The sequence below is a fragment of the Geotrypetes seraphini genome, chromosome 3 (genome assembly GCF_902459505.1).
Source record: "Geotrypetes seraphini chromosome 3, aGeoSer1.1, whole genome shotgun sequence".
NCBI classification, from domain to species: Eukaryota; Metazoa; Chordata; class Amphibia; order Gymnophiona; family Dermophiidae; genus Geotrypetes; species Geotrypetes seraphini.
The window spans coordinates 305662907-305677868 of NC_047086.1; the positions used below are offsets into that span (position 1 = coordinate 305662907).

The 14962-nt window shown below is 41.7% G+C and overlaps 1 protein-coding gene across 1 annotated transcript in view; it reads right to left on the reverse strand.

The window, feature by feature from the left end:
* ACTR2 (actin related protein 2) overlaps positions 1–14962 on the reverse strand; it is a 104326-nt gene that overhangs the window by 60325 nt on the left and 29039 nt on the right. Inside the window, exon 4 of the mRNA XM_033939817.1 lies at positions 8972–9044. Coding sequence (XP_033795708.1) covers positions 8972–9044 — 73 coding nt within the window. The remainder of the gene's footprint in view (positions 1–8971; positions 9045–14962) is intronic.

Below are 14962 nucleotides of genomic sequence, written 5' to 3' on the forward strand. Positions count from 1 at the left end.
AAGAAAAAAAAAAAAAAGCAGGAAAAACAAGATGGCCACCATGATAGTGTTTTGGCGCTAAAAAATGGCACTACAATGGCTTAACTAAAAATCAGAAAAAGGGACTTTACAGGTGGGAAACCCTAAAAGAAGAAGCAGAAACCTTTAAAAAACTAGTTTCTTCAGAAACCCACCCTCCCTTGAATTTTCTCATAGGCTGTAAAGGTCTTACTCACTGTGACCTGTGCTGTGGATGTACTGCAGCCTGCCTCAGTTCTAAAAGTAGATGTCTCTGGGAGAAGAAATCACTGTCTCAATGGAACTGTTCTCCAACGCAACACCCGCAGACCCAAGGACATGAAAGAGGGGATGCAAAATGCAGCCTGAAGAGCCCCGCTGAGCCCCCTGCAAATGCCTAATATCCTACGCTCAAGCTCCTGCAACCCAGTAGGTGTGCAAAGCTTATAGGGGCCAAACCCTGAGCTTCACAAAGCTTTCTGTAGGCTGGCTAACAGGTACCACAGAGGGATTGGCCTATCAATTGCAGACCTCAGTGTGCTTCTCCTCCACGCAGGCAGAGCTTAATCCCCGATCTCGTGAGCTCTGAAAGCTGCTAAAACCTGTGAAAAAACACACAAAAAAAAGAAGAAATATACAAAGCAGATCAGAAAGAATTACTCCGGCTCGTGTGCAGAAGGAAAAACCGAAGGGTGAAGGAGGGAAGAAGAGTTGAAAAGCTGAAGTGGATTCCTTCTGCATGACTCGCAAGCATTGAGAGAATATCCTACAGTCCAGAATGTCCCACCTATTGCACTAGAACTCTAATTAATGAGGATTCGGCAGGATATAAGATTGCACATAACATAAGCAAGTTTCATAGAAATGGAGAGTACTGTCAAGGAGTACCAAAGAAAAATGTTGTTTCTAGGCTACCAGATTAATATTTTACAGTCATCTAAGACTAATTTAAACAGGGAAACTGGTGCTGGGGAGTGTGAACTTCTACATGTGTGAAATCTCAACAATAAATCTGCAATTTCTGCCTATTTGACACTCGAGAGGCACAAGGAAGTCCAATGTACCACCCCATCCCGCAAATGTCAGCTAGTAATCACTGATGCTTACACAAAATTAGAATTGCTACAGAGACAGATATTACAAATAAATTGCATAGAATATCTCCCTGAACTACTGTTTACTTGACTGTAACCAAGAAAGAGCACTGATCCATCCATCATCTCTCCTAGGAATACTGCCATACACTCTAGATGTCAGAAATACAGTATACCATCAAGCTAACCCTCTCACAGGAGCCAGCATGCATGCTTGTGAAAACATGTTAAGGTTCTGTTTGAATGCAAGGAAATACACACAGATCCAAATTATGTTCCATGCCCATTATGACCAAATATAACTTCTCTCACAAAGAAGGCTTAGCCCCTTGCAAGTACGTTTTCCCTGGCTTCAGCTATACAGCTATTACAGCTATTATGTATTTTCACATAGATAACGCGCACCCGTGTAAAACGCGCACACGGGTATAGCGCGCAAAAAACACATATTTATGTATATAAATTTTTATATACCGCGCACACCCGTATACCGCGCATGCTGCCTGATTCTCCTTTCGCCCGCCCTGACTCTCCTCTGGAGACCCCGACTCTGTTTTCGCCCGCCCCGACTCTCCTTTCCTCCTTGAAGTCCTGTCCCTACCCTGAAAGCCTGATGCCCCCCCCCCGACGTCCGATTCACCCCCCCCCCCGCAGGACCGCTCACACCCCCACCCCGAAGGACCGCTCGCACCCCTACCCGAAGAACCGCTCGCACCCCCACAGCCTCACCCCCCTCCCCCATGGAGAAGCAGTCTACCTTGTTTCCAGATGCCAGCGAGCCCAGCTGTTTTCTCTGCCGGCAGTCCCGCCCCTTCTCTGAGCCCTGCTGCGCTGCTTTTTCTTCCGGCGGTCCCACCCTTTCTCTGACATCAGAGAAAGGGCGGGACCACCTGAAGAGGAAGCAGCGCAGCACAGGGCTCTGAGAAGGGGCAGGACCACTGGCAGAGGAAGCAGCTGGGCTGGCATCCGGAAACAAGGTAGACAGCTTCTCCATGGGGAAGGGGGAGAGGCTGTGGGGGTGCGAGCAGTCCTTCGGGTGGGGGTGCAAGCGGTCCTTCGGGGTGGGAGTGCGAGCGCTTCTTCCGGGTGATGAATCGGGCGTCGGGGGGGGGGGAACTATGTAAAAAAATTTTTGTACAACGCGCTCACGCGTATAATGCGCAAGGGTATGCGCGGTTTGTAAAAACCACGTATAATGCGCGTGTTATATGCGAGAAAATACGGTAAAGCCTTAAAATATCAACCCCCATGAATCTAATTATTTATAGAAAAAAGGGGGATTATTCAGATGATCAAAAAGAATGATTGTAATAATATTTGGAACTAATTTAAACGTTATGATAACAAATAAACTGTTTATTAATTCCTAATATTCACTGTTTTATGTATCTCAATTAATGTGCTTTTTATTCCCTCTCTGAGTAATTAAATTTGTGGTGGAGAGTTGACTATGTTGTATTTACTTCACATAGAGGCAGCTTATGTTTATTATCCCCGAGGAAGACTCGTTTAGAGCTCCCCAAAAAAGGAAAGGGCGTTGGGAGTCGTTAAAACATCAACGTTGATGTTGGCAGGACCCACCGAATCTTAAGATAAGTGTTGCCTTTCAGTTAGAATTAGAAGTTTTTTCATACGATTTATAATGTTTCTTAAAGAAAATATTTATAAGCACTATTAATTTTAAAAATAAATTAAAGTATTATAAATAAAGATTTAATAGGTATTTAATAGATTGGTAGGAGGTAGTGGACATAAATGATTATAATACTATACAAGACAGGAACTTGAAATGATATATATCATAAGCAGTTCCGAAGACTGATGTCTGTATAATTTATGATATGTCCACCACAAGTTTAATTAATCAGAGAGGGAATAATAAAAAGCACATTAATTGAGATACATAAAACAGTGAATATTAGGAATTAATAAACAAACAGTTTATTTGTTATCATAACGTTTAAATTAGTTTCAAAACTTCATTATTACAATCGCTCTTTTTGATCATCTGAATAATCCCCCTTTTTGCTATAAATAATTCAGCTATAAAGCAACAGCACTACTATAGCAAAATCTCGGTCAATCCTGAGTTTCCCTACAGCTTCTTTAGTTCATATGCAGTGGAACTGTGGTGGTTTTACATTTCCCACATCTATGAAGATGAACAACAGGAAATGCATGCATAGCACTCAGTGAACCAAAGGATCAGAGTCAGAGCTGTTATTTGAGGTCAACAAAGATCCTCAGCATTCTTTTCATAGATGTTAGGTGAATTATATAAGACTGCAAGTGTGGCTGTGAGAGAAGTTGATTAAAAGTCCTCCCATCTAGACATTTTCCTACTGGCCCATCAAATTCTGAGCAATTATTCACACAACTCTTAGAATATTTAGCCAGGATTTCCACTTGCTTTCCCCTTTGCTTATGGTAGAGTTTGGCATTTGTGAACCAAAATTGCAGACGACTGGAACTTTGTGATCATGTATGGAAATTCTGGGTTTTTCCCTTATCAATCTCTAATTACAGTACAGTCTTGATTATCTGACAGAAATGAGACTGAACAAATGTCAGATAAGTAAAAAGTCATAATATGGAAAATGCACAGAAAACATACTTTATGCATACATAACAGGCATTGGGTATCTACAAAAGAGGAGATCCAGGTCCAAAAATTGCTGCACATACTGGAAAAGTATGTCTCCGGTCAAAAACATGGTTTCTTTGCAGTGCCCCTAGGTGCTGGCTTAGTGGTAGAATTGCAAGACCAGAAATTGCAGTTGCTACTCTGAAGTTGGAGAGCGTGTGGGTCACTCCTGCCTGTCCTACCTAGACCTCCAGAACATTGTTAAAGGTGGCCAGGGGAAGATAGGAGTGTTTTCAGGGAGGGGTGGATGCTTTTGGGAGGCCTTCGAGAACAATGAATTTTTGCAGCAACAGATACTGCCTCCCACCATATAGTTCCAAGGATATACTGTAAATCAGCATATTTTAGAAGCTAATGTGCTAAAAATATCAGTGAAGAAATAAAAGCTGAAAAGAATGTAGATATTTTAGCAAAACAATTCAAAAATAAACATGAAGTACTTGAAAGCAAGAAAGAGTAAGGTTTTGGAATGGCCTTACTAGTCCTCAGATTTGATTACTGAAAATCTGTGAAGAGATCTCAACAGGAAGAGAACCTGTACATTTCAACAGTGGTGGTGGGGAGTTTGTCAGATATTTTATTTTATTTATTTATTCAATTTTCTATACCGTTCTCCCAGGGGAGCTCTGAACGGTTTACATGCATTTATTCAGGTACTCAAGCATTTTTCCCTGTCTGTCCCAGCGGGCTCACAATCTATCTAATGTACCTGGAGCAATGGGGGGATTAAGTGACTTGCCCAGGGTCACAAGGAGCAGCAAGGGTTTGAATCCACAACCAAAATCACCTTAGTAAATAACACCAAAATAGTACAGAACTTGTAAAGTAACAAGCCTCAGAGACCTTACAAGCAATAAACTGCTATATGCATATAGCCGGTCAGAATCTCAATCATTGGCTTGTGACAAGAAATGTACTGTGGTTTTAAATATTATAACTTAATTTTTTTTAAAAAGTTTTTTTTAATATTTTTAATAGTTATGAACGTGTCTATCGTTGTCTATCATTATCACAGTAGTGCATATAGAATAAACAGCACTTATCTGTGAAAAAGCGGCACTGCATTTAGTACCCGACGGGGCCACTGTTTCACCAATGCTGGCTTCGTCAGGGCATTGGTGAAATGGTGGCCCTGTCGGGTACTAAATGCAGTGTCGCTTTTTCACAGATAAGTGCTGTTTATTCTATATGCACTACTGCGATAATGAGACAACAATAGACATGTTCATAGCTATTAAAAAAAATCAATAATAATAAAAGACTAAGCGCGCATGCGCTTTTCAAAGAGTGTGATTCCTGGTGGCGTGAGGTGTGCCTCCGTGCCGAATTCGATTTTCGAACACGGAGGCAGGCCAGAACACGGAGACACTCCCCCTTCGCCATCATTCACCGTCAGAGTTGCCGCTGATTCGGAGGGGGGGGGGCACAGGCGCACCTGCCAGGATCTTTTTACCCTCCTCACCCACCTGCCGTGGCTCCTCTCTCGAACCGCACCAGGTGGGGATCGAGAGAGGAGCTGCGGCGTCAGCTTTCAAGTGAAACACGGGCGGGCGGGCGGCCGCAGACTGGAGGCTGCTGAAGCTGGAAACGAAGCTTCCCCGGGGGGGGGGGGAGGAACGGCACGGCAAGCGACGGCGAGGAGGGAGTGGGAGCAGGCCGCAGCGGCTTTAGGTAGATGTCGGTGGAGGTAAGGGTTGCTACTGGACATGGGAAGAGGTGCTGATGGACGGGGGGGCAAAAAAAAGGAAGGGAGGCCTACTGCTGGACAGGGGGAACAGAAAAGAGGTACTGCTGGACAGGGGAAGAGGTGCTGATGGACGGGGGAGGGGACAAAAAAAGGAAGGGAGGCCTGCTGCTGGACAGGGGAAGAAGTGCTGATGGACAGGAGGGGCAAAAAAAGGAAGGGAGGCCTGCTGCTGGACAGGGGAAGAAGTGCTGATGGACGGGGGGGGGGGGGCAAAAAAAGGAAGGGAGGCCTACTGCTGGACAGGGGGAACAGAAAAAGAAAAGAGATACTGCTGGACAGGGGGGGGAGTTAAAACAAAGGGAGAAGGGCTGCTGATGGATAAGGGGACCAGTGAAGGGGTGGTGGTGGACACAGGGGAAGAAAAAGGAAGGGAGAATGGACAGGGGGAGCAGGCAAGGGGTGGTGGTGGACAGCCGAGGAAAAAGAAAAAGACAGAAAGAAAGAAATACAGAAACAGGCTAAGGAGAGAGAGAGAGAAAGAAAGAAAGAAATACACACACACACATATTCTAGCACCCGTTAATGTAACGGGCTTAAAGACTAGTTAAGTTATAATATTTAAAACCACAGTACATTTCTTGTCACAAGCCAATGATTGAGATTCTGACCGGCTATACACATATAGCAGTTTATTGCTTGAACGTAAGGTCTCTGAGGCTTGTTACTTTACAAGTTCTGTACTATTTTGGTGTTATTTACTAAGGTGATTTTGGTTTTGACTTGTCTCAATACACCTTTTTTGTACTTGTTACTTTGTTTTTACCAATTTTGAACCCACAATCCCAGAGTGCTGAGGCTGTAGCTTTAACCACTGTGCCCAGTGATTAGACTGGTGAAGTCAGATAATCATAAGAACCATCAGACTGGGTCTAACTAGTGGTCCATCTAGATCAGTTCCAGGTCAAAGTACCTGGCAGAAGCCCAAATACTAGCAACATTCCATGCTACTGGATCCAGGGCAAGCACTTTATGCTATATGATTTTTCTGTTTGGGCATAGAGAAACAAAATTCTCTAGCCAACAGTTACCAACAGTATAATTTTTTTGTACTTTGTGTAATCTACAGGCCAGAAAACTTTATAGACACATGGAATTTGCATTTGAAAGGGGTCAATATATGACTCTTGTGACATACATACCAGGGGTTTCCCACTCCTGATCTAATCTCTTCTGCTTCACGGGCTTTCAGCCCCAATGAACATAACACGAGAACTGCCATACTGGGACAGATTAAAGGTCCATCAAGCCCAGTACCCTGCTTCAAACAGTGGCCAACCCAGGTCCCAAGTACCTAGCTAGATCCCAAGTAGCAAAACAGATCTTATGTTGCTATTTCTAGGAATAAGCAGTGGATTTCCCAAGCCATCTCGATAATGGCCTATGGACTTTTCTTTTAGGAAATTATCCAAACCTTTTTCAAACCCTGCTAACTGATTTCACCACATTCTCTGGCACCAAATTCCAGAATTACACGTTGTGTGAAGAAATATTTTCACTGGTTTGTTTTAAATCTACTACTTAGCAGCTTCATGGCATGCCCCCTAGTCCTAGCATTATTAGAAAGAGTATACAAACGAAGGATGTAAATTAAAGAACTAAGGCCAGTATTGGACAGATCTGCACGGTCTGTGTCCCATATATGGTAATTCGGTATAGGATGGGTTTCAATGTGAACTCCATTAATATGGAACATGAGGATGTTACTGGCCAGACTTTACGTTGGATATCCTGCAAACAACGGGATGGTTGCATAAGATTGAGTGAGCTTGGATGCCAACTTCAGCATTTGGAATCTAGGACAATACCAGACTTTACAGTCTAAGGCAGTCTACACTTTCTTGGCTTGTGAGCTACTTTTAAAATGGCCACATCAAAATGATCTACCAACAATAAAAATTTTTTTGAAAAGAAAAACCCTACAAAGCACACAGTACGCAGAGAAAATGTTAATTATTTTTTATATTCAGGGGGTTTTTTTTCAAAGAGGTCAAGGCAGATGACTTTAAAATATGCAATGTCAATTCAGTAACAACTATACAAAAATAGACAAATATACTCTCTTCCCTTTTACTAAACCACGATAGCGGTTTTTAGCACAGGGAGGTGCGCTGAAATGCCCCACGCTATTCCTGACGCTCATAGGCTCCCTGTGCTAAAAACTGCTATCGCAGTTTAGTAAAAGGGGACCACAGTGCAAAATATAGACAGCATATATAAATTCGGACACATTTTGATCACTAAATTTAAAATAAAATCATTTTTCCTACCTTTGCAGTCCGGTGATTTCATGAGTCTCATGAGTTTCATGAGTCATGGTTGTACTTCCTTCTTCTGACTATAAATCCAATATTTATTTATTTCTGCCTCCTGCTTGCTTCCTCTCCTCCAGACCTCATTCCATTACCCAACCAACATCTCTCTGTGTCCCTCCATGAGTCCAACTTTTTCTCTCTCTTTCCCTGCTAAGTTCCTTTAGTTTTCGCGACTGCAGCCAATGAGGAAGGGTGTGGGGCGAGGCTTGAGATTGCAAACATCACTCCCCTGCACAGCATGTTTGGAGGAGGCAGGCGCGACAGTCCACAAGGTAATTTCCGATGAGGGAGCTATTTTGGGGGGGGGGAATGCTGTATTGCTCCATGTATAGGCTGCCCCATTTAAGCAAGCCGCGCCCACTAGGCCGGTTTGCAAAATCTATGTATAGGCTGCGGCCTATATATGGGGAAATGCGGTATTATATCACCCCCCTAGCCGTCTCTTCTCCAAGCTGAAGAGCCCTAGCTGCTTTTAGTCTTTCCCCTTTTATCATTTTCATCGCCCTTCCCTGTACCTTTTCTAATTTTGCTGCATCTTTTTTCAGATACAGCGACCAGAATTTCATACAGTATTCAAGGTGTAGCCGTATCATAGAGTAATACAAGAGCATTATAACATTTTCATCTTTGTTTTCCATTCCTTTCCTGATAATTCCTAACATTGCTCTACTACTGGATCAGAAAACAGCTTATGGGGTGCAGACACCTTACTATTAGTTATTTCTGTAGCACTACTAGTAAAACATAAAATGCTGTATACTAAAAATGTAAGAATCTCTGCTCAACAAAGCATACAGTATATTCAAGAGAAACACAACAGACCATATAAATAAGAAATTAGAATTATGGGAATGACAAACATGAGTACAAAATGGATAAATAAGAGGATTAAGATTGAAAAGTAGCCTCAAAAGATGGGCTTTTAGCCTGGATTTGATAAGACAACAGATAGAGCATGATATACTGACTCAATTCCAGGTGTATGGCATAGACAAACAAAAGGAATGGAGTCTGCAATTGAAGTACAATACAGTCCTGACGGGGCTTAGTGGGGAGTACAGGGGTAACAGAGAAAAGTGGAACATTATATCTAACTGGTTGTTAAGTACTAATTTTATCTTAATAAAAAAAAACTCTCTAAGATCTGTAGATGGAAAAGCAGATAAATTTTACTTACCTTGTGCATACAAAGTAAGAACTGCCTGAATAGCAACATAAACCCCAGAAAACTGGTATGTTTCAAACATAACCTGAAAATGAAAATTATAGTTTTAATAATTGAAAAACTATTTTCAAAACTTCTATCACAGGATTTAACTCAAATGGTTAACTTGTTGTTTTGTTACTGAAATGACTAATGGTTACATTTTTTTCCTAACAGTCCCAACATCCTACCTCATCTACTAGTCTAATGCAATTGCTTTATTTTCTTTTTAATAAAGCTTATTGGACTCCAAGTAAGCTTCATAAGGCTCACATAATGGAATCAAACAATTGCTGGCATTGTAACAGTCAGTTGGGTGACCTTAAACATATATTTGATTGCCCAATCATTCAACCATTTTGGAGGTCTGTCTGGAAAGGAAAACTATACGTAATATTCTCCCTATCACTTCTCCATTATCTTTTGATATTGTTCTCTTTAGATCTCTTATCCTGCCTGGTGCCTTGGATATATGGCATTCCAAACCATTTGATGCTCTCATTACCATCAACTTACAAATGATTCTCTCGCATTGGAAATCTGCCTGACTTTTAAACACCTCTTTCTGGTGGGCTACAGTACTGCTGATTCATAATTATGAATGTAAAGCCAATTCCCTTACAAATAAGGATTTCAAAACTAACAAAATATGGTCTCCCTTAAGGAATTTTTCTTCTCATCCCTAAATTCTAGGTACTTTTCAACTGGACCGAGCATTGTGTATAATACTCATTCTTAACTCTTCTTCTTTTACCATTTAGATGAACATGCTATGTATGCTCAACTTGCTGGGTCTCCATGAGAGCTTATTGTTCTTTTCCCATGCTATGGCTTCATATAACTGTTAGGTTATATTCAATATACATAGATGCTTATTGTTCCATTGTTGCATCTATGATAATGTATGTATCATTTCTACCGAATGTTTTCATTATGTTATTTTTTATATTAAAAATTTCAATAAAAAGATTTTAAAAATGAAAATGAACATAAGAACATAAGAAATGCTTCTGCTGGGACAAACCCGAGGTCCATCGTGCCCAGCAGTCCGCTCACGCGGTGGCCCAACAGGTCCAGGACCTGTGCAGTAATCTTCTATCTATACCCCTCTATCCCCTTTTCCAGTAGGAATTTGTCTAATCCTTTCTTGAACCCCAGTACCATACTCTGCCCAATTATGTCCTCTGGAAGCGCATTCCAGGTGTCCACCACACGTTGGGTAAAAAAGAACTTCCTAGTATTTGTTTCTCCTATCAACTTTTCCGAGTGCCCTCTTGTTCTTTTATTATTCGAAAGTTTGAAGAATCTGTCCCTCTCTACTCTCTCTATGCCCTTCATGATCTTATAAGTCTCTATCATATCCCCTCTAAGTCTCCTCTTCTCCAGGGAAAAGAGACCCAGCTTCTCCAATCTCTCAGCATATGACAGGTTTTCCATACCTTTTATCAGACGTGTCGCTCTCCTCTGAACCCTCTCGACTAACGCCATATCCTTCTTAAGGTACGGCGACCAATATTGGACGCAGAACTCCAAATGCGGGCGCACCATTGCCCGATACAACGGCAGGATAACCTCTTTCGTTCTGGCTGTAATACCCTTTTTGATTATTCCAAGCATTCTATTTGCTCTCTTAGCGGCCGCTACACACTGTGCCGTCAGCTTCATTGTCATGTCCACCAATACCCCCAAGTCCCTTTCCTGGGTACTCTTATTCAATAATATCCCTCCCATTGTATAGTTGTACCTCGAGTTTCTGCTCCCCACATGTAATACCTTACATTTCTCAACGTTGAACTTCATCTGCCATCTCGTAGCCCATTCTTCTAGTTTGTTCAAGTCCCTTTGCAATTCTTCGCATTCCTCTGTAGTCCGAGCTCCATTAAATAGTTTAGTGTCGTCCGCAAATTTTATTATCTCGCACTTCGTCCCTGTTTCTAGATCATTTATGAAGTTATTAAATAGCAACGGCCCGAGCACCGAGCCCTGCGGGACACCACTCGTGACCCTCCTCCAGTCGGAGTAGTGGCCCTTCACTCCTACCCTTTGTTTTCTACCCTCCAACCAGTTTCTGATCCATCTATGTATGTCTCCTTCACCCCATGGTTCTTCAGTTTCCGGAGTAGACGTTCATGGGGCACCTTGTCAAAGGCTTTTTGGAAATCTAGATATATGATGGTCAATGGGGTCTCCTTTGTCCATCTGTTTGTTAATCCCTTCGAAGAAGTGCAATAAGTTTGTTTGGCATGATCTTCCCTTGCAGAAACCATGCTGGCTGGCTATCAGAAGTTCGTGTTTTTCAAAATGTTGATCAATGTTTTCTTTTATCAGTGCTTCTGCCATTTTCCCCGGAACCGAAGTCAGGCTCACCGGCCTGTAGTTTCCCAGATCACCTCTTGATCCCTTTTTAAAGATGGGTGTAACGTTGGCTATCTTCCAATCCTCCGGGATCTCGCCTGTTTTCAGGGATAAGTTGCAAATTTGCTGCAGTAGTTCCGCTATCTCCTCCTTTAATTCCTTCAGAACCCTTGGATGTATGCCATCCGGACCCGGGGATTTGTCAGTTTTTAGTTTTTCTATCTGCCTGCGAACGTCCTCAATGCTCACTTCTATGAATGTTAATTTTTGCTTGATTTCCGTTGAAGAATTGCTAAGGTTCCGGCATGTTGGACGTGTTTTCGTTAGTAAATACAGACGAGAAGAACATGTTAAGCCTTTCTGCCACTACCTTCTCCTCCTTCACCACTCCCTTCCTGTCTCCGTCGTCCAGCGGTCCCACTTCCTTTCTAGCTGGCTGCTTCCCTTTAACATATCTGAAGAACGGTTTGAAATTTCTTGCTTCCCTGGCTAGCCTTTCTTCATACTCTCTTTTAGCTTTCCGAACCTCACGGTGACATTCTTTTTGATACTTCTTGTGCTCTTTCCAGTTCCCCTCAGATTTGTCCTTTTTCCATTTCTTGAATGAATTTTTCTTATTGCCTATCGCTTCCTTCACTATTTTGGTTATCCACGCCGGGTCTTTTGTTCGATTCTTTTTGCACCCCTTCCTGAATCTGGGGATTTACAGATTTTGCACCTCGCTCACCATGTCCCTGAAGAAGGACCAGGCATGATTTACCGTTAGCCATGTTTTGGAAGTGTTCCTAAGTTTCTTCCTTACCAGTGTTCCTAAGTTTCTTCCTTACCAATGTCTACAATACATTACAGCCAATTGTGAGTGTCACAGGCTTAGAGATCCATCATTAGCTAGACCTGATCCTATGTCATATTCACATTGGAGATCTGCAAGTCACAATGGATGGATACGCAAGATGAATATTCTGAAGTCCTTTTACTAAGATAAGACTATAAGAACAGCCTTACTGGGTCAGTAACTGTTCTCACGGTGGCCAATCTAGGTCCCTAGTACTTGGCCAAAACCCAAGGAGTAGCAACATTCTATGCTACTGATCCAGGGCAAGCAGTGGCTTCCCCTATGTCTTTCTCAATAACAAACTATGGACTTTTCTTCCAGGAAATTGTCCAAACCTTTCTTAAAACCAGCTACGCTATCCACTCTTACCACAACTTCTTGCAATGCGCTCCAGATCTTAACTATTCCTGGGTGAAAATAATTTCCTCCTATTGGTTGTAAAAGTATTTCCCTGCACTAATGGATTTAACATGCGCTAATGAATTAATGTATGTTAAGTGTCATGTAGCCCATAAGTATACAATGGGCTGCAATGCATTTAGTGTACATTAATCTGTTAGTGCACCACAATAAAAGGACCCCACTGTGTCTTAAACACAAGAATATATATTTGTTTCAAGGTGACTATGTTGCAGCCCAGGACTGGGGGGTCCTGCTTCTGAGTATGAAACTGTAAAGAACAGTTGATAAACTGAAAAGATTATACCACTTTTCACAATAATTTTTATCTATTTCCTAGACCAGTGTTTACCAACCCAATCCAGGAGGTACACCAGGCTAATTTTTCAGGAGAGCCACATCAACTATGCACAAGATATTATTTGCACATATTGATGGCTCAGGGAATGCAAATCTCTCATATATAAATGTATTAAAAATACCCTGAAAATCTGATTGGTTAGGTGTGCCTCTAGCACATGGCTGAGAATCGCATATCTAGAAATGAATTATAATGGCAGATAAGGCCTTTTTAGACCGACTAATTTGATTCCTGTTGCAGAATCATAAATTGAAGTATTTTCTGGCTCTATCCTCATTTCTCTGCTACTATAAGCATAGAGACTCATAAAAAGCTTTCTTCCGATGTTACTGGGGTTCTTATCTTCACTGGGGGGGCTATTCCACTGATCCACCAACCCTACTGCAAACTAGTAATTGTCTAACATTATTCCCAAATTTATCTCCTTAAATATTAATATCATGGTAAACTTTACAACAGTTTAACTGTTAGAAGAGAAAAAAGCCGCTCAACGACCAGAAGAGGATAAGAGCCCATAGCCACCATATAATTGTAGGTAACCAGTCTAAGAAGAGAACCGACCAGACCAGCCACAACGCAGCATGACAGCTATAGAGAGGGATTGGAGAACTGCAACTGAGCAATGAAGTGAAGCCTGTGATCAAGTGAAGAGACATAGACCACCAATCACCATGAAACCAAATTCTAAATCCAATACAAGAAGCTAAACTGAACTAATAAAGCCAGAGCTGAGAAACTATGCTAAGATGAAAAAGAGTCATACTGCTACGAAGGGGCAAAACCTATACCTAGAAAAGGGGCAGACCAGTACCCATAGGGAAGCTTGGACTACTCTCAGCAATGAAACTGTGCTCCCATGCAGAGCTGAGCTGTGCTTCATTTTCTGAGCTGAAGCTAGATGAAGTAAAAAAAAAAAAAAAAAAAATGGAACGAGCAGATGCTCAATTTAAGAGACAGGGCAGACGCTGGAAGGAAAAGAGTGAAAAGAAGTTGAAAGCAGAAACTAGAGACAGCAAAAGGTAAAAAAAAAATCATTATTTCTATTTTGTCATTAGAATATATCAGATTTGAACTATATATCCTGCTAGAGACATAACTGGGGACTACAAAGCCCAGGCAGTGCATCTTTAGCTTCCAGCCAGCTTAGGGCTCACTCTAACCAGGGGCACTCCCCTAACACTATTCCTGTCATGTTAATATGATATTTGGCTTATTCAGTTTTCTTGATTATAGAGGGGATATATGTGAAGGGGAGGGGAGACAGGGGTTTTGTTGGTCCTTGCTCTGTATATTTGTATTTATAAAATGACAATTGTACAGAAGGTAATAGCGGAATAGAAATCTCTAATGTAATGTAATATTGTTTCTTTTTATACTTTAATAAAATACGTTCAATATAAAATCATAACTGAGGCTTGTGCGGATGGGATCAGATGGTTTGCGGAGACCGAGCTCGCGGGGATGGGGCGGAAATGTTTTTTTTAAAATTTCAGTCATAGTAGTTTGCAGGTCCACAAAATAATTCCTTAATTTCTGCTGGTCCATGGGTGTAAAAAGGTTGAAGAACACATGTCAAACACAAGGCCCACAGGCTGAATCTGGCCCGCCTGGCCGTTTTATGTGGCCCATGGTGACTGTGCCGCATCCAAGCGCTTGACAAAATCTAAGGGCCTGTTTTACAAAGCCACACTAGCGGCTGAAACGCTTTAACGGCCCCGAAACCCATAGAGATTTAAAGAGCTTCAGGGCTGTTGCTGCGTGGCTTTGTAAAACAGTCTATAAATATAACATAAATGAGAGGAGTAATAGATAAGAAAAGTATACCATTTATTAGGGATTGTTAATAGGAGAGAGTGCTCTGTGTGTTTGAAGTCTAAAAAGTACGGTGAGAGATAATGTTTCAAAATAAAGTTAACAGCGGTATCAACAGTAGATAGAATAAGCTGGAGTTACAGTTAAATAAAGAAAGACTATGTGAATAAAGTTGGGATTAAGTATGAGGTGAAACTAGTAA